Genomic DNA, 26,896 nt, shown 5'->3' with positions numbered 1-26,896 from the left:
GCCTCATCCCTCTGTAAAAATGAGAACAGCAGCCCAGATTTTGGTTCCTTCCATCAGCCACAGGCTGGTAGATAACACTGCAAGAGACTCTGCCTATTTTTTAACTTTAAGAAAACCTGACCTGCTGCTTACAAGTAGTTTTTCAGGCACAGGGCAGCCTAAAGCTTTCTTGGAAAGGATGTTTGCCCATACAGCTCTCTCTGTTTGTTCCTTTCAGAGGTGAACTGCACCTGCAAGCCAGGCTACGTGGGGGATGGCATCTCCTGTAGTGGGAACTTGCTGCAAGTGCTGATGTCCTTCCCAACGCTGACCAACTTCCTCTCGGTAGGAACAAAGGCTGGGGTGGGAGTGAGCGAAGCAGGCCGAGCGTTGTACACAGGGTTTGCTTTGCTAGCCCACCTATGGTAAATCAGGCAACCCCATTGTCTGGGAAGAATGATGCCTCTGACTCCATTGATTCAGAAGGCTATTATACTATATTATTCTGTACTATATTACACTACATCTAAATTGAAACTGAACAAGAACTCAACTGAACAAAATCTTGTGACTGTCTCCTGACCGACCATCAGAGCACAGCTTGCAGAGATTGGTCAAGAAAACAAAATACTCACACCAGAATCCAATTACCAAATTCCTTCAGGTAAATAATCTTCCAACACATTCCACTTGTTCACAAAACAACAGGAGCAGCAAATGAGATAAGAATTGTTTTGATCATTCTCTTCTCTGCTTCTCTCGGGTTCAGAGAATGTGAATCCCATACCCATCAAGGCAGAGTGGTCTAAATTTGCACCTATCTGGTCTAAATCCAAACCAGAACTTAGTTACTACTTTTTTAATTACTTGCTCCAAAGAGGTTTCTGGGTTCTACAATTCAAAGCCTGGAATTAAAAGCCTGGTGCAGCTTTAGCTTAAAGGAGACTCTCTGCACAGCCTTTTAAGCATCACAAGAGGCACTGTGCTTTGGAATTTCATTGCATTGCTGCTGGGAAAAGACAAAATGTTAAGAGTTCTTTTATTGTCACTGTTCAGAAAGGCACTGTATGTATCAGCAGCCTCAAAGATAACAGAGGCCCAACATCTGCAAATCAGTTTAATATATACTCATTAAATTAGCAGCTGGAGCTGGGTTTTGGAATGTCACTCCACAAACTTCCTTTGGAATGTCACTCCAGAGCTGCTTCATGGCTAATAACAGAGTTCCTTTGTTGTCATTTGTACAGTGTCATCTTTTCTGCTCTCCACACAGGAGTGCATGATTGCTCTCTAGTAAAGCTGGATTTTCTTTCTGCTTAGGACATCATGGCTTACTCCAACACCTCCAGGAAGGGAAGAGAGTTCCTGCAGCACCTCACAGACCTGTCAGTGCAGGCCACCCTCTTTGCTCCCAACAACAGCGGGTTAAAGGAAAATGAGGTCAGGGTTTTTCTCCTTTTTTCCTTCCTTGTTCTAATAACACTTCTTAAACAGCTATTATGGGTTTCTGCATCCCATTGAAATTTAAGCTTAGAAAAATAATCTTAGTATGATGTGACTTCTGCTTAACCCTAAAGAATTTAAACTGTGCTCACAAAAGGCATGAATTCATTGTTTCCATTTCCCTTCCATGGTTAGGGGTATCAGGTTATTGAGTGTTCAAGTCACTACAGAGACTTTTCCACCAGGGATTTTATTTACCCTGGTACAAAGGAGTCTGCCTGAGATGAAGTCTGTTCTGGCTCATTAGCATGGAGCACAGTTATGTGAAGAAAGAAGCATAGAGCTTTGGTATTTCTGACAAATATGTTAAAGGCATCCATTCCTGACTTCATTTCTATGCTTTCCTCTTTTTATTCTTTCTTTCCTTCCTTCAATCACACACTGTTTCAAACAATTAATAAGGGTTTACTCATTGGTTCACATCTTCAAGCTGTTTGGAGTATCTCTGAGTCTCATCACTTCAGGTCATCCTACAGAGAGTAAAATCCTTTGTCCTGCTGGAATTAAGGTCCTGCCACCAGAGGCCAGCAGGGACAGAATGTCCCACTGTTCCCATGCAGATTTTCCAATAACCTCTAATGCTGCTGCACTTGCTGCAGCATTAATTGCAGAGGGGAAAAAGGTCACAGGCACACAGGTTACTAGTAAATCCAAAGGATTAATGAGATCCATTAACACTCCTTGTATTTTGCCCTCATTTGCAGACCCTTTCTGGGAGAGACATTGAGTATCATTTATCTAATGCCAATATCATGTTTTATGAGGACTTGACCAATGGAACAACCCTTCTCACTCGTCTGGGGAAAAAACTCCTCATTACAAGCACGGGGGGCCAGGAATATCAAGTCCCCATGGCTGACCAGGTACCTCTGTAATAAATTTCCCATCTTTGTGCATTTCCTCCTCTTATACCCTGTAATCAGGTGACACACTGATCTGGAGAGCATTTTGATGAGGTTAGAGTGGGCAGCAATGAGAAACTGAATTCAGAAGGCTCTTTGCTGTCCAGAGACTGCAGGAGAGAAGCTGGCAAACTGGAAATTTACCAGCTTGCAAATGGACATCTCTTACCTGGAAAAACTCAAAGGAAGCTGTTGAAGTGGCTTTCAGGAATGGGAAAATAGGGATATGGGCTTCATTTTGCTCTCCTCTCAGCTTGGTAGGATTATGGGAGATGGCTGCGTGATAGGTAAAGAGATGAAAGCAGCAGCTTATCATTAAAAAAAGATGTTGGCATTTGTAAAGTTTCTTGGTAACTTTCTGGGAGAGGCAGGAGATGCCAACAAAGCCTTGCTAACAGCAAGCAAACTCGAGCGGCATCCTCTGCAGTGAAAGTGGTTGCCTGGCACTCAGGAATCACTCCACTTCTAGGCAGAGCTTTGTAACTTCACAAAGATCACAAAAACCTTCAGTTAGAAAGGAAGAAAAAAAAAAAAGGACAGAGCAACATGAAGGCAACATGCAGGTAATGATGATGGCTACTGCATGCACAGGAGAACCATGACCAGCCAGGGCTAATGTCCAGGGAGGCAGCAGTGTAACTTTCCCTGGCTTTTTTCCACATGTTGTTTCTCTCTGGTGAACTGACCACTCAGCAACTGAGGTGGAGAAACCATCTTAATATCAATTTCAGTACCAGAGAGAGAAGGGTCAAAGCTCAGCTCTCATTGCTTCTTTTCCTGGCAGAGCAAGATCCGGTATGTGGACAGAAGTGCTATTGTTGAGTGGGATATAATTGCTTCCAATGGGATAATCCACATCATTTCAGAGCCTTTAAAGGCTCCATCAGAACCTGTAAGTGCATGGTGATTCAGGTTTTCTGGGGTGGGGAGAGGTAACAGTCTTATTTTACCTAAAACTAACTGCTGACATTCGTATATTCCTAGTTTCCCTGGCATATATACAGCTTTCAGCTTAAAAGATTACTTTCAAAGAGAATTAGAAGTTGAAAACAAGGTACCGGTGATACCAAAAAATTGTCTGAACAATTTCTTCCCACAGTTACAAATTTGTTTTCTGTATGTAAAATAATGGACCTCATGTACATAACGGAGATTCTTAAAAGCTCCATTTTAGTTCTTCCACTTTAAGGCACATTGTTTACTCTTGCCTTGGCATTCATTCCTATCCAAAACAATGTTTTAAAAATAGGTATCTTTTGCCTGCATGAATTCCTGAAAATTCTCCCAGATACCCAGCTGTCTCCTTGGTCCACAAGGTTTAGTGATGGGCTTGGCAGTGCTGGGGGGAACAGTTGGATTCCATCATCTATTTCCACATAAACTTTTCTGTGATTCTATCAAAAGGCCACATTCAAATGTCTCTAGGGAACACCTACCAGGAAACCCAAGCACAAGAACAGCCTAAGCACAAGGACCAGAGCATATCTCAAAGGGACACTGCATGTGCTTGGGTGCTGTATAGCTGACCAGTGCCCACCCAAAGCTCACTCACCCTCTTCCCTTTTTCCAGGCTCCTCTCCATGCCAGTACTGGGACAGGAATATTCTTTGGCATCTGTCTAGTTACTGGAGTTGTGGCTCTGATTGGATATTCTTACCTCAGGTTCAGGAAGAAAAACATCAGCTTCCAGCACTTCAAGGTAGGTGGCAGGTGGGAACACAAAGCTGGGGAGGGGAGGGACAACTGCACTTCTCAAATTCATAACTTTCAGATTTTCCCATACATTTGATTAAGCTAGAAACATTCCTGGTCACTTCACACTTCTGCTGTTCAGACTGAGACACAGAAAGGGGGGAAAGCTCACATGCTTGCCTTGGGCATGAGTTCACATTTGCCCCAGACTCCTCCACCCAAATGTCTCCTCACACAGACACTTCCAACACCAAGGACTGGCCCAAAGCTGATTTAACTGCACCACAACAGTGCAGAAGTCCTTGCTTCCCCAGAAAGAAGCTCACCCTTAGGGAAGAGAGGAATTACAACCACTGAAAGGGCACCTGTTCTCCTCCCTCCATTACTATCAATTTTGTTGTTCTGGAGGTTGAAACATTTCATAGGAAAAAGGCCAGATCCAACAGACAAACTGAAATGCCTGTAGGATTTAAAAGTGCAGGTTTTTATACCGATGCAGTTTCATGCTTGATTTCTCTTAACTAATTTTGCTAGCAACACATAGATGCAAAACCAGTCAGCAACAAACTAAGCTACAGAGATGAGGGATGAGAGAAAAAAATGTTACAAAACATACAAGAACATGCCCAAAAGAAATTCTACCTAGAAGTGAACAGAAGTCCCTTCCTGTTCTAGTCCTGCAGGTAATGTGAATCATCTTGTAGAAACAAAACCCAGTAGCCAAGAGCCAGAGGAAATTTTTAAACAGTTTCAAAGAGAGCCCTCAACTAACCAATTACTTTTTATCCCAGGGCCACACTCCCTCCTCCTATTTTTTGTTGAGGCTTAAAAATAAGAAGGGAGAGGAAAAGAGGTACCACTGTTAAGTGTCCTGAGATAAAACACAACCAAACCCCTGGTTCATGCCCAGAGACAGATTTAGACAATAAAGCCAGTTGAATCACAACAGTGCACCAGCTGGTAGAGAGGCTCAAGTGCCCCACTTAATGCACTGGGAGAAGAGGATGACATTTAAGCAAGTTTGTGTGCTTCTTTGTAGTCCAAAGATGACACTGACACAACGCCACTGGAGAAGCCACAGCCTTCAAATATCACCAACCCCTCATATGAAAGTTCTTCAACACTGACTTCACCAGAACCTACTTATGATCTTTTCTCAGTAAGTATTCATTTTGATTTGAGATTGAGACACTACTAATATAATGGTAAGAGGGAATGACTTTATAAAAGAAAAATGTCCTGATGGAACAGAAAAATAAATTCAAGAAACCAGCATTTGAATTTCTGGCTTTCCTGTCTCCCCCCGTTGAAATTGGGTTGCCTCACCTGTGGTAAAATTGAAGCTGTGGTCAAAAGCTGCATCTCAAGGCCATCTTCAAAGACAGTTGAATTAAACTCGACTTCAAATGACACTGGATGACAGTGACACATCCATAAAAACTTAAAAAGCCTTCTAATTTTGTCTTCATGGCTGCTCGCTACAAATGCGGCTAAGAGCTACGCTAGCACTCCAAAGAATCTGAAACCCAGCAGGGAGGGGGCTGGGAATTCAGGGAAGGAAGGATTGCAGCTTCATGAACGTGCAGAGTCTAAAATCAAAATGCACCATTTTGCATTCAGTAAAAGGACTTGTTTGGTAAAGAAATGTCAGGTGCCAACTCTGCCATCTGTACAGACAAATTTGCCAAAATGTTACTTTTGTTTCTTAATGCAGTCTGATTTTCTTTTTATTCTACTTTATAGGATTCAGATGACCAACAGCTTGTGATGAGCGGTCCTTATGATCAGAATTAAAAACTGAATTTGGCATTAGTCATCTAATAAACACATTTTTATTTACGCTGACTGTGAAAAAAAAAAGAGCACCTACATTACAGGGAATAAAATCTTGTTACAAATTAAAAACCAAAAGAGCACAGCTTTAAGATGCCTTCTATATAGCTCACAGAAATACCAACTTCAGAAGCGTTGGCTGGATCTGAGCAGTGCCAACTATGAATGCCAAAAGCAAAATTGAGTCTCAAGTAACCTACCCAGAAGCAGACACTTCTCTGGAAAAAGAAGCTGATTTTCACTCACCTGCCTTTTAACTGCTTTTCTTTTTCTTTACACTTTAAAATGGTTACAAGCACACAGGGCTGCTAACTTGGCAAATATCCTAGATTTTCTAGTACTGCAGGCCTGTGCTTTCATTTTGGCTCAGTTACAATTAGAACAGGCAAGTGTGAAACAGAACATGTGGTAAACTTCTATTTTTAAATGGAGGGGATTTTTTGGCTGGTATACTTTCCTGTTAGATAGTCATCAGCAGGAAACACAGCCATCCTTGACTGTCCCCCTTGCCTCCTCCAGCTTCTCTGTCTTTCCTCAACCTTGGCTTGGTGTTTGCTTTACATCTCACCTCACTGTCCAAAGGGAAGCAGTAATTGAGGCAGCTTTAGTAAGAAATGCAGGTGATGTCTAGCTGGAACAGAAAAATAAATTCAAGAAACCAGCATTTGAGTTTCTGGCTTTCCTGTCTCCCCCCAACTTTAAATTGGGTTGTCTCACCTGTGGTAAAATTGAAGCTGTGGTCAAAAGCTGCATCTAATGGCCATCTTCAAAGACAGCTGAATTAAACTGGACTTCAAATGACACTGGATGACAGTGGATATGTCCAAATGAACCATTTTTGTGCCAAGTGGACTGTGAGGATGAACATCCCCTTGCCATGTAATGTCTACATTCAGTTCTTCAGGCCTGAAGGTTCTTCACACACTGTGTTTTTACCAAGCACAGCAGCAACAGCTGCCACTGTCACCACACACCATTAGAGGTGGATCAAACTTGAGTTTGAGTCAGTGTCACCTTCTTCCATCAAAATGTTAACTATCTTTATGAGAACATGAAAAAAACCACAAAACACCAAGAAAAGAAAGGTTTTCTTTCTGGAAGCAGTAACATTCCCCCAAGTCTACAGAGGCAGGAGGGAAGCCCAGGAAAGCTTTAACTTCTCTGGGAATTACCCCAGCAGGCATTCCCCCAGAACAAGGCAGGGGGCAAATCCATTGTTGTTGATGCAGCGATTATTAAGGGCAAGGAAGGAAATAAAACATGTAAATACACATTCATCTGGATGAAACAAACATACAGTCCATTTCCTCAACTCCTTCCCCCATCCCCCTACAGAAGCCTGCTAGTTTTCACAGACTTTGTGTTCTAAATTTTCTAAACACACTCAAACACACACATCTAGGAGAGTTTTCACCACAGAATTTTGCAATCAATACAGCTCATGTTGTTTCCTCCTCCCCAGTCAATCAAAATATTAAGGCTCACAGAGACCAGAAGATAAAGTCCAAGCATTTATTTTTTGTAATAATCATTAAATATTTTTATCACCAAAAAAATAAAAGCTCCACAACTCATTAATCTCTTTTTTTACTGACAGGTTATTCAGCTCTGTGTTTTTGATAGACCAGAACAAAAACTTTTTCTTGCTTTGGTGTTCAAATGAACCATACTCCCAAAATTAGTAGAGAGACACTGCCCATTAAACATGCCTAAAAATCTTTGAAATCAGTAGCCTAAGGTTAAATTGAGCAATGCAGAGTGTCAAGGTGAAATCATTAAAAAATGCAAGACATTTTTAAAAGTTACAAAGCAGCACTTTAGCACTGAAAAATAAATAATAAATTTGAATATTCTCACTTAAATTTATATTATATATAGTTGGGTTATTTTAAAGAAACATAACCCTTCAATAATTAACTTTTTTCATGCAACATTGTTTATTTCAACAAGTCATGCAATATAAACAATATTTTACTTCAGCTGGCTGTTGCAACATAGCTTGGTGGAGGAGTTTGATTTCTAACTTAAGAGAAAGGAAGGGTGAGAGAAGAAAATCTTGAAACAAAACATGCATTATGTGCATAATATAACCATCTAAGCCAATTAAACTGTTCCTGCTTAACACAGGATGAATGTACAGTGGTTTGGGTGGGTCTTTTTTTTTAAAGAGTGCATTGAAATCACTGGAGCGTGAGAGGTGCTCCACGCACATAACACCAACTTCAGTTGAAGCTGAGCATCAGGATAAAGAACTGAAGGCAAATCAGGGTATTTCCATCTTCATATTTCATTATCAAGTTATGCTAGAAATTTCTTGCACAGCCCCACCAAGTCAACTCCTGATGAGCTGCAGTCAAACTAACTTCCTGCAACATGTTATCTTTTTATTCCAGCAAAACCATCAGGGCAGTCAGATCAACTTACTCATTTCAAGTATATTCATCTGTTTAAACATAGGGGTTCATAAATCACACACTTCTGTCAAGTTTGAAATAGGAGTACAGGAAAATCATAAAATCTAAACCACCTCTGAGAACTTCGTACTGATTTCAAGCATACAGGAAAACTACTTACAAAATTGTGCAGGCTAAATTACAGTACATTCTTTACTTTGCAAACATGCTTTTAAAAACATGAAATATACTGTATATGAAATTCAATCCAGGTACTTGCACATACAGACAGGTTAAAAAACAAACAAACCAACCAAACCAGAAAACTTTTGGTCAACAAAAGTTTGTTTGCCTGCAATCATGATAGGAAGCAAGTGATATCCCAAAATGAATACCAAATGCTATATGTTTTGTTAATCACATGCTTTTAAAAACCAAGCCTTTAATAACTAAAATTTGAAATTTTTAATTATATTATGCCTTCTAAAGTGGCTGGGGTGGGAAGCACCACTTTAAAAAACAAACATTTCCTTTGGATTCAGAGAAAGGAAACAATTCTTATTTAAAAACAACTATATAGCAATTCTATAAAGTGCCTCTTTGAGGAAATACATCAACAGATGTTTTCCTTGTGCAAAATAGACATTTTTCAGCTCAAATCTTTGAAACACATATGCTACCCAGAGTTTGTGTTCATGCATTACCTTCAATATCAGTAATTCAATAAAACTTCCAATCTATACCAAAACTATTTTTCTTTATTCAAAACGCGTACCACTCCTAATTTAGCTTTCAGGGCTTGAGCTAAAAACATGTCATCAGAAAACTCTGGGTTTCTCATTTCTTAATTCTTCCTCTAAGTCCTTTTCCCGTTGTGCGTGTTTACTTTTGACTCTAGAAGTCCATTACTGAAGGCTATATGAAATACATTCTCTCCTAGGGAACAGCAAAGCCACATTGCATACCACTGGAATAAGACACTGTTTAAAATCTTTAAAAGCAGCATTTAGGATCAAACTAAAGCTTGATAGAGAGATCTGTCTGCACTTTGAAATGCAAAACCTCTTCAAACTACTATTATTGGAGAGTGGATACTTGAAGTGTTCTGAAACTCAAAAAAAAAGGTACCTAAAAGTTAAGAGAAGGAAGCTGAAGCAGCCCAAGCTACTGCAAGTTTCCATTTTAGGCTCAGGTCCACCTGCAGCCAAGCACAGACATGGCAAGAACAGAAACTGCACAGACAGGAGAAAGAGCCCAGGAGCCTAAGCCCAGTGCAGCAGAGCCAGGGCACTCCAGCCCTGGGCCCCTCACAGGTAAGGCTCCGTCTGCAGCAGCAAGGAAAGGTAAAAAGTGTGACCATCCTTCTCAGTCTCACCCTAAGCTGGTTCCTAACTTGTGTCACTGAATTACTAATACTGCATTTAAGCTCTTCCATGCCTCAATTCACTGCAGGCTCCAGCTGGAGTGCTGAAAAGGGGCAGAAGTGAGAGTCCTGGTATTTCTTTGCAAACCACAAGGCTGCAGATCAAAGTTTTCAATGAACAAGCTAAAACAACCACCCCAGGACAGCAGCAGTCCTCTCCCTCCTGGCCTACCACTAGTTTGGCAGTCCATCATCTCTTCTGTGTGTAAGAGGAGTTTTCACATGTCTGAGCAGGAGAGGAGAAAACCAGGTACAAGGTTATGAGAATAAGTATGAAATACATATAAACCAAGGTAACAGATTTAAGTGGCTTAAATAAAATGCAGGTACATTCAAGAACACCAACAGATATTTGTCCATTTTAGAGAAGAGCCACCAAGAGTTTATTTGATCTGAACTGTCTCTTGCAGAAAAGGCATTCTGAATGTACCAGTGCACAGCTGGTCTGACCAGCCAGGAAGTTCATGCTGCAAAGGAGTCCTTCTTGGATAAAAGGTGTAATCAGGTTCATAGTTCAAGAGACAGCTCAGTGATGCCATGTAGATATCTGCAAACCTAGAGAGACGTCTCAGGAAGTAAGTTGGATTCTCATCAGTTCTGAATATGCTTCCAAAGTGTGAATTGAAGAAGTTCCTGTTCATCTCCCTGTCCCCCAGAAAGAGAAAACAAAGACAGAGAAGTGAACAGACCTGCACACATCTCTTCACCAGCTGGTATCCATAACCTAAAGCAAGCAGATCCTAAAACCTCTTCTACGCATTATTCTCTTGTTTTTCAAAACACTAAAATGTGCCACAGAAGTTTTTCACCTCTTGCACATATACAACCCAGTTCTAGAAATCACAGTTGTGAAGAGCTTCACACATGCCCCACTAGAGGTAAGTTGCTTCTGACATCAGAAACAAGACATCTCAAGCCTTCTTTTCTAGGAATTGTGAAAGAAGATTTTTGCCTTTATCTAAATATTAATGGCATCCAATGTTCCAAAGATAAAAGACTTCTTAAGAAAAGGCAAAGATTCGGTTAATGCACACAAAAAGCTTAAACACATCTTGGAATTAAGTTCTGGGCATTAGTCACTGCCAAGTATCATTCCCATTTTATTTATTCCCACATTTCTGGAGAAGGCTGCTGGTTGTACAGCTGGCCTTGAAAACTGTGCACTTCACACCCCCTGCATTTAGGGATTTCTCCTTCATGATAATAGATTACTAGGACTTCTAGCCTTATTGCCTAACTTCGTGATAAATGCCTGCTAAATCCAAGCTAGAGCAGAGCTCAGTATTCGAAGATGTATTACAAACAATCTGCAGAAATCACGTAAAAAACCTGGTAAAGTGACCTAAGCCTTGACAAAGAAATACAGGTTTTATTCATGCAGAAACTGTGGAATCAACAGTGACAGCTGAACACAGAGGGACAGAAGAATCAAAGTGAGAGGGAAAGGGATTTGATGGGATGTTACCTTTTCACACAGAAAAGTTACATCTGTTCTAAAGACAGGAAAAAAGGGTGCATATCTACAAAGTGTCAGAGGGGAGAAAAGCTGCACAAGAGACAGGTAGAATATTGCTTCAAGAATGTTTTACAATATCTGTAAGTAGCATGGAATATAAACCAGGGATGGAAAGAAATTTCAAAGAAATTGGAAGATATGGCATAGAACCCTTGGCTACCAAAGCATACTGCAAATTCTTCATTTCCTGTGTCTTACCTCATTTCCTTTCTTTCCTTCTTCCATTCTTCTAAAATCATTTGGGAGTCAGGATCACGGTGAACCTGAAATGTAAAGCATGGATAACCTGTAACTAAGGATAGCTCTGCAAATAAACCTTTCTATTAATAAACCCTTATCAGCTAACAGGACATGAGCAATAATTCAGAGATCCGTATACAGAACTTATCCACGTGAATTTTCATCAACCAAAATCAGGAATTGATCTAGGCTGACCAGTGGAGAAAGAGGACAAGATGTTGAGAAAACTCCTATTAACTAACCACGCAAATAATTGCATTTATCTACAGTCCAACTCTTCAGTGAGACTGAAAGCACTTGCAAACATCAATGTCCAGCATTTAGAAACTTGGCTGGATTCCTCTGGCTCTCCAGAGCTGATTACACACACACACATAGCACAAACCTGCATGTGTTCCAATAATCCTGTCAAGGTTTGCAGCCAGGTCATGGTTTGAATGTACTTCTCTGTGTTCATGATTTTAATCTCCGATCGTAACTCTGGAATAATCGCACCAGTGCGCCAGCCGTGCTTCAGGGTCAAGTCCTATTTACCAGGAATTACAAAATACAGTTATTAGTCTTAAGAAGAACTACTTAAAAGAAAAAAGAATCTGACTATTGTTTATCCCAAAGCAGCACTAATTTAATTGGTTTTTATGTACAAACAGAAGTATGAAACAGTGGGACTTAAATTCTATTGTCCATTGGCACAGTTAATTTCAGATTAAGCATCAAATCCTACATTTTTGAAGGGAGAGAGATGAAGAACACACAAGCACTTGGAAATAAACACTAATTCATCAGGTTTAAAACAAACAGCAGGAAATGCCTCTGTAGATGAGAGCTCTGCTGCTGCCAGCAGTACCTGGAGGAACTGTGTGCTGGGTTTGTGCTGGTTACCCACACACCCAGCTGACAGCAGGCTACAGCCAGGAGCCCCAGCTATTCAAGCTGCTCCTGACAGGTACAACACCAGGCAGCTGCCACCTGTGCTCTCCTCTCCACTGTGCCAGGGTGGAACAGAGCTGCATCCTCCTCTAGGCCCTCTGTCTTCTGAAGCACCCAATGTTACTGTTCTTTTTAAAAGCAGACTGAGGGAAAAATATTAACATCTGCTGCTGTTGAAACATGTTACAAAATTTTGGAGCGGAAAAGTCACATCCAGGCATTCAAAAGGAATGAATTACAAAAGAGCCAAGTGGTGCTCACTTACCCTAAATTAACAATTAACAGAGCATTTGTTCATAAGGTAGCAAAAAAAAAATACAAAAAACCAAGCCTGGAGAGTGGGGATACAAATCAGAGCAAGATCTTGGGAAGAACATTCACAACTAGTGACAGGAAGATTGAGTCCTGCATTCAAAACAGAAGTTCATTCAGCTGTCATCCAAGTCAGGCATATCCTGTACATTTGGATATCTGTGTTTACTCTCTAGTACATCTGACATAATCAGTATCTGGATCAGGAATACAACCTCACACATTCCTGACCACAGTTAGTAAACAACTTAAATGTTACAAGTCAGGTGGAAAATATGGTTGGCATTTTACAGCACCAAGGTTACTTGCTGGAAAAAAAAAAAAGACAATATGGTTTAACAACCAAATCTTGTTGTATTTTAAAATATCAAATGAAAGTGTGCTACATTGAATAACTGCAGAGGAAGAGAGCAAAACTAACAGAAAGCCTCATCTTTTCTCTGATTTTGGGAAAGCAAACTACTTACTGCCAAGTCACTGTATATGTGGTCACCAAAGTAGAGAACCTTAGAGCCCCTCCAGCCAGTAAGCTTCAAAAACTCATACAAGTTACCCTGCAGAAAAAATGACACGGACATTGTAGCAGCATGTGACTTGCACCTTCGCAGACATGAAAAAGGAACTTGGTACACCACTAAAAATATTTCATAATACAAATCTTGTCCTCAGTTCATACACTATGAATCCCAAATTTTATAGGTGATTTCAGTGATAGTAGCACTTCAAGAGACAATGACATACAATACCAACAACGAATTTGTACAACTTCAGACAGTAAAATAACTCTATCTTAAAGAATGCATCTGCATTTTAGAAACCTCTGTATTCAAAGAAGCTTGGGATTCTAGGAAATAGGTATGAAATTTCAACATAAAGAGTCTGTTGAAAGCATACCTGTTTGTAAATCTGGCCTTTCTGCAGCTTGTGAATCTTGTCCCAGAGCAAGACTCCCCTTTCATTCACCTTCCGAAATGGTCTAGAATAGACAATGCAATTGTTATGCTGCTGTAGGAATCCTGACACTTATTAGGAAATTAAAGTATTAGCATGAAAAATATTCATCTCTCAAAAGGAAAAAAAATCTCTAGCATCTGAATTTTGTAAGAGAAAAAGCAAAAGTCCAAAACTTCCACTTTAACCAGTGAAAAGCAATGTAAATTTCCAGTATACTTATGACATTTATAAAAAAATTTTGAGAACAACTGCTGAGAAGTAAGCAGGGAACTCAGGCAGAAGGGAAGAAACAGCATGAGTTGTCTGCCACAAAGGAGGAGAGAACACAAAAAACCAGATGTGTAAAACTCTTCCCAATCCCTCAGTTTGCACACCTGAACAACTGAAGATGAGAGAGCACAGGACTGGGGTCAAGACATACAGCAAAAATCTTTTTAAAATTAAATGCAAAAAGTAAAGGGCAAATAATCCCATCTCCCTCTATCTCCCTTTCAAATCATAAGCACACATAAAGGAATAGGTCTTTTTCAAGGGCATACACATTAGAGATGTGTTTACTTAATCACAACTAGTCCAAATATTCCAGTCTGTCAGCCAGCCAGATGTCTTTTAAATATCATGTGTGAAGGGAAAAAAAAAAACCAAACCCAGAAGCAATGGAAGACATTTCCAGATAAGGGTCTGATTTAAAAGGCATCAAGACTTCTCAGGCTTATAAGGAAAGAAGCACACTTCAACAACATGCAAGTAAGAAGTTAAAAATGGCTTCTGTGGCTCTAAGTCACTCCAGTACACCTGTGACAGCTCCTAGAACTCTCTTAGGCAAAAAAGTGTAAATATTTAGACTTCAGCATTGGGTGTTGCTGCATTTTGTAATGACTTTACCCAGGATTTCATCAAATATTATTTCATTTCACATTGCAGCCAAAATAAAATATTTCCTACCACACTCTATAGCCTTATATGGAAGAGCTGCTTGAATCATTCTTTACTGACCGAACACCCACCTTCGCTTATCATTGAAAAAGTTTGGTTTTTCAGCCTGGACAATGACCACATCAAAGAGATCCCTCCAGTCCTTGCCAACGATGAACTTCATGCCTTTGTCCCTAAAAAGGACAGAGGAATATTAACAATTAACTGTAGCAAAGTGCAGTTGCCTGTGCAATAGAATGAATTACACTAGAGAACCTCATCTTCCCCATCCTTTACAAATGCATAGTTAAACAGCAAACAACTGCTCACGTACACAAAGCTGCTGGGACTGTTTGTGATGAGAAACATCTTCTTGCCATGATCAGCCAGCTTTGCTAACACTGCACGAGTTTGTTCAGCATAGCAGATGTATTTCTCTGTGAGGATTGGGGAAAACACAGCATTAATTGAGAAAACTCTTGTGAAAAACTTTGTATGCATTCAACCAAGAGCTCAGAACACAAGGTTATACTTAAACACACCATTGACAAGTGGGAATAAGTCTTTCAAATTTTAAAAATTTAGAATTTGTAATCTTTAAACATGGAAGCCAGAAAAATCATATACTATCATTAAAAAAAACTTTGATAGATTATACCATCAGTACTTACCAATATCTGCTTCAATTGCTCTGTACATTATTCCTTTGATATGAACATCCCTGATTGAATCCTGTGAGGAAAGCAATGAGCAGTAAAGAACTTTACCTTTTGAAGTGTTCAACAAATAGCAATAGTAATTTGTTTTTAAAACAACTCATTTCTCAACACTTCAAATTTTACAGAAATGCCATGTAATGTTCAATATAATTATATATGTGTGTGTGTATATACATACATATGATGTCACCACTAGACAAAGGCTAAGCTTCTCTTCTGAGAAATTAACTTCTTAATTTTGGGGAGTACAAAACTATACAGCAGAGGGGCTCTTTTACATAACTGTGAAAGGTTGCTCAGGAGGGTGAAGTGAAAGCCCTCTGCAGAAGCAGAGTCATCACAGATTTCCAGTGACCTTTGGAGCAGAACACATTCCTTTCCCCTTACAAAAAAAAAAAAAAAAAAAAAAGTTGTACATCTGACAGATTTTAGATTACAATCACTCAGAAATGCCCTGATTATTTACATAAGGAATTTATGAGCAGATGAAAGAAGTTAAATGTTAGAACAAAGTATTTATAAGGCACTCTGGAGGCATTTAACAGCTCTCCTGAGGCAGCTCTGCACCAGACAGCTTTGTTCAGAACAGTGGTAGTGCCATTTTGCTGCTTACTCAGGGTATGGCCTCAAAAAATACCACTATAGGGTTTCCAAAAGGCTTGTAATGCTGAATAGTACAGAAACTTCTCTATGTACTTCAGAGAAACCACAAGAACTGCCTTTCTCTGGTTACATAACCATGACATAAGATTATCTCCTCTGCAGGACACATACTGAGGAATCAAGAGGGTCAAATTACTCTAGACTAGGACTAGAGCTTATCTGGAAGAGGAAGAGAGGTAAACAGGGAAAAGAAATAGTTCAAAAGTATGAGATGGCAAATAATTATACACTAGCCAAAATGAAAGCTCCAAACTGGAATTCCCTATAGCCTCTTGCATTTCCTATAACTTAGTAAATCCCTGATAGTGAGAAAAAAAGTTATGTTCAACAACAATCAAAAGAACTTTTATCACTTTACAAGATCTTCTTCACTTCCCCTATTCACCCCTCAAACCCACAAAAAGATCAAAAGTCCTAGAATGTCAGCTTTCAAACCAATTTCAGTCTATTCTCTTCCAAACTCTACCTTAATTTTACTTACATTTTTATGGTTGTATATCCATAATTACTCCATACAAAAGCTAAAGTGAGATATGTCACTGAGGTTAGCACAACAGGTGAAAGCTTCCTGAAGTGCTCACAGAGAAGACACACAAATATACAAGTTTATCCAAATCTTCAAAGTTTGACATCTACCTTGACATCTTTGTACAGATGAACAGGTTCATAGTCTATGTTGTTTTTCAGAAAATACTCATTCACACAAGAAAGGAGTGTCATTTCTGGCAAGGAAAATATATCCATGAATTGCTTCATTGTATTTCCTTGTGAGCTCTACAGTGATGAGAGCAAAAGGAAAGAAAAAACAAAGTCAAACATTTCCCAGATTAGAACATTTTCATTTGTTCAGTATAAACACTTCAGCTTAGTTGCAGATATTCAGCTTTTGCCATCCCTCTTCACATGGCTAAAGATTGTTTTTCAACTAAGACCTTCAATAAAGTTATCTCCAACAAAAATGTTGTGATTAATTCTTCAAATAAATCCAAATCATTACTCTTTAGAGTGATATTTTAATTCATAAAAACAAGACAGTGCTCAGCTAAAAGACAAGAGAAGGCCTTCACTAGAAGTCTGCACTTCAGCAAAGGCATCCCACTGGGAATGCCAGAGTGAAATTCACAACTGCTGCAGAGACTAGATTCAGGAATTCTAAATTCAGCTCCTTAAAATAAGAACAAGTACAACAACAATAAAATGTTCCACATCACAAAGGGCTTTTTGTGTCAACATGAAATTAACATCTGGACATTAAAAGGGGTGAAATAAACTTGGCTTTTTAGCAAAAAGTTAGCTTCACCCTTCATTTGGGAAAGAGGAAGCAACCCACCAGAGGAAAAAAATCAACTTTATTGGCAAAGTTTAGGATTTAACATAGAAGTTTCATCTTTTATCACTCATCTTTCGTCAAATCATCTTATTTTGACTCTGTCAGGTTGCATGCAGGAGTTGCCTCCATACATTTACTTGCTGCTATACCAGCTAAGCCATCAGACCACCAGGAAAAAGTAAAGTACATGAACCAGATATGGTTCATTTGCCAGCCTTTATCAGAATCTGTGCACAACACTGAGCAAGTTACTTGATTTTCTGTGTTCCCCCACTCTGTCTGTATGATTTGGTTAGGGAACAGTCAGAGAATAAACTACAGCAAGCAGGAGAGAGAAAAGTCATTTGTCACTTTAGATGGCAAACTTCACATGTAGCACTAAAGTTAATCATATATTGAGAAAATATAACTGCTACTTATATAATGAGAACAAAATTTAAACACCAGCACCCTCATGCCAAAAAACCCTCACCCAATTTAAAGACCCATTTGTGGTTTTACCTTTCCATAAAAGTCACTCATTTGTTCTAATGGGACATGGGAACCATCATACATTGCAATGACTTCTTCATCTGGGACAACACTGAGGCCTCTGGAAAAAAACACTAGCTTTAGTTCAAAAGTCAGATTAAAATTTTCAAGTAATCACCAAACCCTGACAGATTAACACTTAGATCTGGATCTTATTAAACCCTAATAACATCACAGGAATATTTTTGTTTTTAAGTTAAAACAGCACCTTTCCTTACCAAACAAGTAACATTTTAACAGGCTCATGCACACAAAACACATTCCAATTTTAAGTCCTTTCTACTTTCTTATGGGAAAAGAGCTTATTATTGTCCATTAAGGCTATGCCTCAAGGGGATTTTTAAGAAGCGGTTAGAACTTCCAGTTTCTTAACACAAAGTAATTCCTCATGCTGCCTTTTATTTTATACAGCACTGATGATATGATAGTGCTTAAATCAGATTATTCTGCAGCATGACCTTGAAGATTTAAGGAAGTGAAAAATATACACAACCTTCAACTAAATAAGAATTTCTTTTTAAATGTATGAACAGTTTAGTTTCCCAAAATTTAAAACTACTTGAAGGATGGTTGACAATTAAAACGTTCAAATAAAACAACAAACGGAGAAGAAGGGGATAGCATTTCCCCAGAGTTTATCAACTATTAAGAGAGTACAGGCTTTAGTTTGGTTTTGAATGTTTACAGCATCAAACATCTTGCACTAAAGCATCTTAAAGACTGCAGGCATTCAAGCATCCTTACCAGAGGCCACAGAAGTGTTGATATTTTACTCAGGATTAATAAAAACCACTAATGCAAACCAGATCAGCTGGTCTCCTTTTTCCAAACCTACTTAATGATGTTTTGCAGCCTCGTAAAACAGATCATTATTTCTGTGCCTCCCTTTCTTGGTCTGACCAAGAAGAGCTGCCAGCATTAAAATAAAAATAAATTAGTTCACAAGCCTAGTGCTTTCAGTGCTTAGAGTCCACACCAGCTTTCCAGTGGAAAGGCACGATACATGAACTTCTCAGGGTTTTTGTGGTGGCAGAATCCTACATTAACCAGCTCTTTTACTGCAGTTCTGTCTCCACATACCAACTGGGACACAACTCTGAGCTGCTGCTGATGGAACTACAGCATTCAAGTCGGGCAGATAATACTTGGGGTTTGTACCAAATAGTGTTCAGCATCACCCCCTCTCCAGCAGCAAGCACAAAGAAATGCAACCAAAATATAAACCAGATACCAGAATTGAGGAGGTACCTTTTGGTCTGCAGACAGCTATGCCAAGTGCTATTTGAATACTGCTAGAGAGAACACTTGTGCATCAGCAGCTCCTTAAGCACAAATCAACAGAGGACAATGTGAAAGCCCCAGTGGAGAGATGACTGCCTAGGCAAATCTGTAGATTACTTTTACCACAAGTCTCACAGCCCTGACACAGTTCAGAGTGCAGCTGTATAACCACAGATCATCCTGACGTCGGCTCTCATGGCCCTCAGCCTCTCTTTTCCTCCCCTCATCCCTGTACAGGTGTTTGAGGAAACAGCATGAAGGTTTGATGCAAACCATCATTTCCAGGTCATATCCCCTTCTGGACTCAGATTTGGGTGTTCTGTCCTCATGGTGGGTAGGGGAACACAACTAATAGCACAACAGAATAAACCTGGGTAAAAGTCTTTTTGTCCAGTGACTTTAAGAAGGGTGGCCTGGCTTCTTGTCTAATTTACAGTCTGGTACCAAGTGTGGTGCAAGTTTGATTTGGTTGATGCGCCCAAACTTAAAAGCTCTATGCAAACACAGCAGGAGCTCTCAAGTGTCTCCACGACCACACCAAAGTCATGCTACCAGGTACCCTGTGACAATTATTTACACAGAAAGCAACAGCAGAGAAGTCATCAGGGTATTTTTAGACGTCTTTCAGCACAATTTAACAGCCGGAAACAAAGTGAGTCAGCACTATGTGACCAACCAGCTTGCCAATTCTGCCAGGGCTGATCTGGGGAATCAGCTGGGCTGGAGCAGGCAGTGGATGTGTACACATCTGTGTGTACACACAGAGATGCAAAGAAAACCCCTTCCAGCAAGGCCACAACGCTCATTCATGGCTGTGGTCATCAGGGCACGGGTCCTGGTAAGAATCCAAGCTGTACACTAATAAATGGGGTTAAAAGAAACAAAAAGTAAAAGCACCTATTGTTATTATAAAGAAAATAATAACTTTACCCACCTGTAAACTGTTCCCAGCTGAATATAATGAAAAGCATCGATCTTCATTAATAATGCCTTGCAAAGAAAAAAGAAAATAATTTTTATCACTTCTACTATTTGACATGAAATTACAAAAGTCAAAGCAATTTTATCTATAACCTTTCTGCCTCCAGAACACCTGAACATTCTCCTTGCAACTTCCTTCACAGCTTCCAAAATATTTTTATCAATGACTTTTAACTAGTTTTATCCTGTTGCACCCTAAGTGTCTTTCCCCACCCATCATAAGGACAAAATGTCCAAAACAGGTTCTACTTAAGGGCCATTTAAAAAAAAATTATTATGCCTATTGATGATGTTAATAATAATAACAAATAATAATAATAGTAATAATAAAGAATAAAGATTGCTATTAAAGAGAAAAACATTAAACAAAATCCTTACACATCAATGCAGAGTGAAAAGCTGAAAGGCTTATAAGTTCTCTTTATTTTCTTTGGCTATGTTCTCAGCACTACATAACTCATCACAAAGTTATTTATACATACCCGGTGCACATCATAGTGAAGCCCTCTGATGGCAAAATTGGGATCATAATCATATTTTCTTATTTCTGCAGGATACTAAGAAAAGAGAGCCATGATTTTATTTTAAAACCATAATCAAAACAATAAAAAATTATTCTGCAGATTTTTAAAAGTCTAAGTTTTCTATGCTTCTCATTTGCTGTAATCATTTAGGAGAATTTTTCCTAAGCTGGTGAGATTTGCAGGAACATATACCTGCAAGACAAGTCAAACATTTTTCCAAAAATCCAAGGTCATTGTTTTAAATCTAAGGTCATCCTGGTATCTGAAGTTGGACATCCAGGTAGTCCGTAGTGATTACCTTTAAACATTAGCTTCTTGTTCAAAATGTTAATTTAATATATTATTAATACATTCTTCATACATTGAAAAAACGAACTGAATGTCTATCATGTACTCTTCCTCAGGTTCTTTATATATAGTGTAGGTAGTCTAACATTTTTCAGTACAAGCCCATTATCAGACAACTGTAATTTTGTCCTGCTTTAAACACAGGTTGCCACAAAAAGAAATGTCAGGTGTATGTCTTGGGCTAAGGGCTTTGTTCACTTGTTTTTAAAGGGTGAAATACTTCAGTAGTTTCAACAAGGCCTGAGAAAACTATAATTTCTTTGATTAAAACACTGAAAGGCAATCCTTCATTCTCCTCCCCCAGGTTACAGCAGCCTTAGAACCTGACATTGTTTTTCACCCTCTCTACAACAGTTTCCATAGATATATGGATAATTTGCAAGCCTTCAGGGGGAAAACTGCATTAGGCAGCTTCAACAGAGCCTCTAGCTACTTTATAAGAAATAAACTGTCGTTTCCCCCCCAGAGTTCTTATCTTGCTGAAGAGGACTTGCTCTGCAGCTGCTGTGGATTGCATTTGTACTGAGTACAGGCATCTACAGTTAAAGGAAACAGTCCTGTGATCCCTAGACTAGCACTTCCAGAAAACGTGAGGCAGGCTACTGATCTGAATGAAGAGCAGCATCAAAAGCCTACAGACAGCTTGGAAGAGGCACAGGGAACATGGAGCAGAGACACAAGGGAAATCATCAGGGAACGATACAGAATTGATCGACTAAAAACTCCCATGCACTGCATGTGCCCCAGAGCAACCACACCAAGCATGTACAAGGAGATTTATTTCTGACTTTACCAAATTTCTGCATGCTTGACTTGTGACTTTAATTTATTCTACTAGAAAGTTGTCTTTTCAGATACATGCCAGTACATATGAGCTTACCCTGGCATACAAATCAAAGCTTCCTTGCAAAGCAAACAAAGAAATGATAGAAATGGCACTGTTTGCTTACCCCACTTTTGGTAGGGACAAATGTAACTGGACTGGAACAGCAGTCCTACTAAAAAGGCACAAGGCCTGTGCATCAGGAAAGAAATGAACCCAAGAACAAGAGCTAACATAGAACACCTGCTGCCACCTCTGTGATTAGCATTGAATTGATGTTTATTCTCTTGGACAATTCCTTGCTTCCTACACTGCATTTTGCAATTTTTGATGTATTACCTCCCACTGCCATGAGCAAAATTGGCCACCTTTTGGGTTGACTGTAAGAGTCATAATGGACACTGTCTAGAGGGTCTTTTTCTAATGTTAAAGACAAAAAAAAAATATTAACATTATAAGCAGATAAAATCCAAAAGAAGATAATTTCAATAAGCTGTCTCAAAAAGAAATTATTACCTTTGTTCAGTAAAACTCAGATTTTAACCAAGACAAACTGGAAAGCTATTGCTACCCAAATCCATTCAAATAGTAAAAGCAGAATACCATTTGAATTTTTGTCTACAAGAATTAATCTTGACTGCTACAGTAACATGGGTTTTTCCCATGAGCCATGTAGCTTTAATAAAGTATATTTACACATCCCACAGAAACTGCTATCATGACGTGCCAAAATTGCAGGGGGATAAAGCTGTGTATGCTTGTAGCACCCATGAAGTTTTGTTTGCTCTTCTAAGGATATTTATAGGTGTTTATAAATAGCTCCTAACCTTTAGATTCAAATATGAAAATAGACTAACACCACGCATTCAGATTTAGGTTGTATAAAAATACACAAGCAGCTTTATTAACATACTCCATGGACTTTGTCTTTTCCTTTCCTGCAAGTCCTACAGTTTAATTAATTTTGCTTCTTTTAGTCCACGGATTTTTTTCAGTCTTTATCCCAGGAATACCTTCATTTTCCCCAGCCACCCATCTCCTTCTCTACTTCCTGACACATGGGAGCTTTTCCCAAACTAGACAAGAAGCAGCCCCAAACTGCCTGGATGTCAAGTGGTCACCAATGCAAGAACACTGCTTGGAGAGGCAGGAGGGCCGTGCTCTGACCTGAACACTCCCCTGTATCCAGGTTCTGACCACTGCACACGCTGCCCCTTCAGCCAAGGCAGCCGAAATGCCAGGTACACACAGAGCCCTCAGTGCAATCAAAGCCCTGCTGTGACGTCCAGCTGAAAATATTTCGTAGGGAAATTAATCACTAAACTCACAGCAAGGGATGAAACACAGTAATGGTAGCTTTTAAGCTTCTTATTAATGTGATTCCAATAAATGACAATCAGGAACAAACAACAAACTGCACGCCCACATTAAAAGATAAGACAAATATAACTGTATTCCTTAACAGACTGTTCTCTGCTCAGAACCGCAGCAGAGAATAAAACAGGGCTTCTGTTGTGAATATCTAGCTGTTGTACAAAATGTGCTATAAGGGAGCTGAGCTAGGACTGAGGCATGAAAAGATGATTCATGCCTCTCAGTCAAAAATCATTTATTATACCCTTTATTCATAAGTGTATTGTTATTCCATTAATTTTACTTACCCGGTGCTCATTAATAAGAAGATCTCGAGCAGCATTGAATATGAGCGTGTGTAGATGTTTAGAATAAAAGACCAAGGTGTAGTCATAATCAAACCCATAAATTTCAATGTCTGACAGGCTCATTTCATTGTTTGAAAAAATAGCATCTGGGTTCAGCATGTTACTCATAATTGAAGGAACCAACTCTGTGAACAGGGGAGAGGAAAAAAAGTTATACCAGCCTTACACCTTTATTTACATAAAGACACAAAAATCCATTAGCAATTGCTAAATATAGGTAAACGATGATGGAAACTATCAAACTAATTCACAATAAACAACTAGTTGTTAACAATATGATGCTATTGAACATGCTGTCCCCCTAACTTGTCTTGGTGATCCATAGGTTTTATTCCAAGTAAGCTTTTCTCTGCAGTCCAAGTTGGAAGAGAAGATGCATTTTGGCATCTTGCTTATCAGAGAACACCAGACATAATTTTTTGCTAACTCCATTAACACATTTATTATTGTTTTTGAACGTGAATTTGGAGTTGAAGAATATTATATAATCATTACTACTAGTCTAGGAGCCTTGTCTTCTGCTCCCATTACTTGGTCCAGCTCCTGCCCCTGAACCAGAACTGACATTGTTCTGATTTGATATGGCTTTAATTTTTGCTTCACCATTTCAAGGTTATCATATTAATCAATTTCAGCTCACATGAATAAACTATATGTGACTGTGTACATAACAACTGTAACATACACATTGTTATGCTTATTAACCTCCTAGAGGATCAGAAAACCAAACATATTCTGCTTATTTTCTACACAAACACGCAGTGGGTGCAAACACTTCTATTTTAAGGGTATGTTTCTGTTGATATTTGATTGAAAAACTATATTGACTGAGAAATAAACCGTGATATAATAAGTAACTTTAGGACCAACACCAATGTCAGTACTAAACACTGAGAGTGTTTATATTTCTTGTTTACAAAACTTGAAAGAGCAACATTAGGAGGTTAAACGCTACTCTCCTGGCAGCAGAAAACATGAGCATGTTTTCCTTCCTTCCTTTCCATATACTGTCTTTATACTCCAGAATTCCCTGCCAGTGGAAAAACATGGGGAACGTTCATCTTAAATGAATGTGCTTGAAAAGGCAAGTTTAAAGGGAATATGCTTTGTTTGGTTATTTTCCATATAGGTTTAAAAGGAATTGACCAAGCTTCTCTCAAAACCTTCAGCTCTGAGGACAGACCCGTACATGCTGCACCACTGAGAACATCCCAACAAGGCAGGTAGGTGTGGGGACTTCAGATGCAGACACCCAAGTCTTTTAATTTTTAAGAGAGGGGGGGAAAAAAAGCAAATTCACTGAGTTTAATTCCAAACTTCAAATAAAGCCGAGCAATCAAATCAAATACAATTTGACATGCTATGATTAAGGCACATATTCCTACTAAATTCTTACTCCTCTATAGAGAGGGCCATGGAGCATTCAATTAACTTGAAGTCATTAGCACAGTTTTTAATCAACTTCCAAAATCACATTAGAACACCCGTCTCTGTATCAGAAAGTATTTTTTCAAATGTCAATTGCGCAGCTTGGTGAGTCAACACTTGTTTTAAAAATAAAGATATTTATGTAGCTATATATAGATAAAAAGATACTTCAGCTGCAAATTAGCTTGACTGGTGGCTGTCTGAAAACAGACAGTATGAACAGTTGGCAGCTATCATTCTGGCCAGCAGACAGCATCACAAGTGCAATAAACCTTGTGTCAAAAACCAGGAGAGCCTTCTAGCCTTGTCACCTCGACATCATAACTAACTGAAACATCGTATACTTGAAGCCATTGGGTGACTGAGTTGTAATATAATAGCCTGAAATATTCTAGAAGCAGTTGCCTCATCTTTTGCCAGCTCACACCCACTGACCAACTTATTTTCTCACAACGTAACCCTACCTCAGCTCCTAAGTATTATTTGGTTGTGGTTTAGAACAAGAGAAAGTTAATTCCAAAAACAGGAAAAGAAAAAATAGATTCAAAATGCAACGCATTTCCCTTCTTCCTATCCCTTATCTCACTCTCCAAAGCCCACAGACCTCTCTTGAGATCGCTAACAGCTTTTAATTTCACTTCTGAAATGCTGACGCTATTCTGCATTCACAAATGCTTTGCTTGCACCCAGCGCTGTGAAGTCCCAGCTCACATTCAAGACTCCTAAGTGCAGGAAAAGACAATAATTTCTTTCTTTATAGGCAAAACATACAAGCTACAGCATTATCCATTGCCACCACAGGACACGCTCTTCCCCATGGCATTTTAGAACACTCTGCCTCTTTTTCTTTCAGCTCGCAGAAAAGACCACATTTTCAAGCAAGTATTATCTTGGTAATTCTCTTCCCATCAGAGCAAGGGCAGAAGCGAGCATTTTGCTTGCTTTTTCCCTAGCGCTTTTGCCTGGCTAGGCTGAAGACCAGGGCTTCCCAGGGTCATGTATGTACTGCCAGCATTTTATAATGCCTCACACGGCGTTATGATGGAACCGTAAGCAAAATTAAGAGTCATCCAAAACTTTCCAGCATTTTAACTTTTTGGAAAAGCAGTGTATTTCAGAATAGATACGTTGTGTATATATATAACAGGCATCAACGAGATGACCAACTTCTCGATTTTCTTTCTACATTTGCTTTTCTACGCTCAACACACCTCCAAAACCTGCCAATTTGCCTGGCCCAAAGGCGCTCCGAGAGCCGCGGCCCGGCACGGGCGATGGCGTGAGGGGCTCAGCGCTCCCTCCGAGGGGAGGACGAAGGGACTGCCGTCCCCACAGCCCGTGTCGCCGCTGCCCGGCCCCCAGGACCCACTGGCTGAGGCTCTCCCCGCTCTGCCGCTCCGGCCCTGGGCACACCACGGCAGCCGGAGCCGCTCCTCGGCCCCCGGACCCTTCCCGCTCCCCCACAGGCTTCGCCCTTGCTCCGCTCCCAGCCGCCACCACGGCCCCGCTCCGGGGGCGCCGCTCACCCTTGGTGACCCTCTTGGCCTCCTTGTAGCGCGACCACAGGTAGCTCTTCATGTCGGGCGACGGCTGCTGCTGCTGCTGCGGGGCCACGGTGCACAGGGGAGCGGCGCCCGCGGCGGGCAGGACGCGGCCCCGCCGCCCGCCCGCGCCCGCCCTGCCCGCCGCCAGCAGCGCCCGCGCCGCTACCGCTGCCATGCTCCGCGCTCAGCCCCGCCGAGCCGCTCCGCCGCCGCCGCCGGCTGAAGTCACTTCCTTGGGCCCCGCCCCGGGCCGGGAGGCGGGCCCGGGCCCGCAGGTAGCGGCAGGAGGCCGAGCTTGGCCGGGCCCCGGAGCGGAGCGCAGGTGGTGCTGCCCCGCGGGCTCTGCCGGTGCGGCCGGGCCCCAGCGCCCTGAAGCGGTGCCTGAGGAGCGGAGCGCCGGCGGTGCGGCCC

The 26,896-nt window shown here is 40.3% G+C and overlaps 2 protein-coding genes and 1 long non-coding RNA gene across 4 annotated transcripts in view; 1 reads left to right on the top strand and 2 right to left on the bottom strand.

Annotated features, from left to right (window-relative positions):
• LOC139587788 (uncharacterized) overlaps positions 1 to 5,605 on the bottom strand; it is a 234,361-nt gene extending 228,756 nt beyond the window's left edge. For both annotated transcript variants that reach the window (XR_011678491.1, XR_011678490.1), the window contains exon 1: positions 5,403 to 5,605. This is a non-coding gene — a long non-coding RNA (uncharacterized lncRNA). The remainder of the gene's footprint in view (positions 1 to 5,402) is intronic.
• The window catches only part of STAB2 (stabilin 2), an 83,066-nt gene extending 77,196 nt beyond the window's left edge, over positions 1 to 5,870 (top strand). Inside the window, exons 61-67 of the mRNA XM_071422345.1 lie at positions 218 to 324; positions 1,300 to 1,419; positions 2,187 to 2,345; positions 3,169 to 3,276; positions 3,955 to 4,083; positions 5,116 to 5,235; positions 5,820 to 5,870. Coding sequence (XP_071278446.1) covers positions 218 to 324; positions 1,300 to 1,419; positions 2,187 to 2,345; positions 3,169 to 3,276; positions 3,955 to 4,083; positions 5,116 to 5,235; positions 5,820 to 5,870 — 794 coding nt within the window. The remainder of the gene's footprint in view (positions 1 to 217; positions 325 to 1,299; positions 1,420 to 2,186; positions 2,346 to 3,168; positions 3,277 to 3,954; positions 4,084 to 5,115; positions 5,236 to 5,819) is intronic.
• A 1,537-nt stretch (positions 5,871 to 7,407) lies between these two features.
• On the bottom strand, positions 7,408 to 26,720 carry NT5DC3 (5'-nucleotidase domain containing 3). The gene is made up of 14 exons (XM_071422344.1): positions 26,468 to 26,720; positions 23,454 to 23,638; positions 20,580 to 20,654; positions 20,051 to 20,106; positions 17,806 to 17,896; positions 16,611 to 16,748; positions 15,264 to 15,324; positions 14,927 to 15,029; positions 14,685 to 14,786; positions 13,618 to 13,699; positions 13,191 to 13,277; positions 11,867 to 12,007; positions 11,440 to 11,504; positions 7,408 to 10,370 (listed from the first exon to the last, which is right to left on the bottom strand). The coding sequence occupies exons 1-14, from the start codon at positions 26,658 to 26,660 to the stop codon at positions 10,109 to 10,111; spliced, it is 1,641 nt and encodes a 546-aa protein (XP_071278445.1). The 5' UTR covers positions 26,661 to 26,720; the 3' UTR covers positions 7,408 to 10,108.
• Positions 26,721 to 26,896: the final 176 nt, after the last annotated feature.

Source organism: Agelaius tricolor, unplaced genomic scaffold (assembly GCF_023055355.1).
Source record: "Agelaius tricolor isolate 1412-34295 unplaced genomic scaffold, bAgeTri1.0.p SCAF_3, whole genome shotgun sequence".
Lineage (NCBI taxonomy): Eukaryota > Metazoa > Chordata > Aves > Passeriformes > Icteridae > Agelaius > Agelaius tricolor.
The sequence above is the reverse complement of the archived record's forward strand: the minus strand, read 5'-3'. Positions and strand labels throughout refer to the sequence as shown.

Excerpts from the sequence above, each read along its gene's own strand:
- NT5DC3 (XM_071422344.1), bottom strand. The coding sequence starts at position 26,660 with ATGGCAGCGGTAGCGGCGCGGGCGCTGCTGGCGGCGGGCAGGGCGGGC. Across the intron at positions 15,325-16,610 it reads ATCTGTACAAAGATGTCAAG|GATTCAATCAGGGATGTTCA; the intron begins GTAGATGTCAAA and ends CTTTCCTCACAG. Across the intron at positions 13,278-13,617 it reads AAGGCCAGATTTACAAACAG|GGTAACTTGTATGAGTTTTT; the intron begins GTATGCTTTCAA and ends TTTTTTCTGCAG.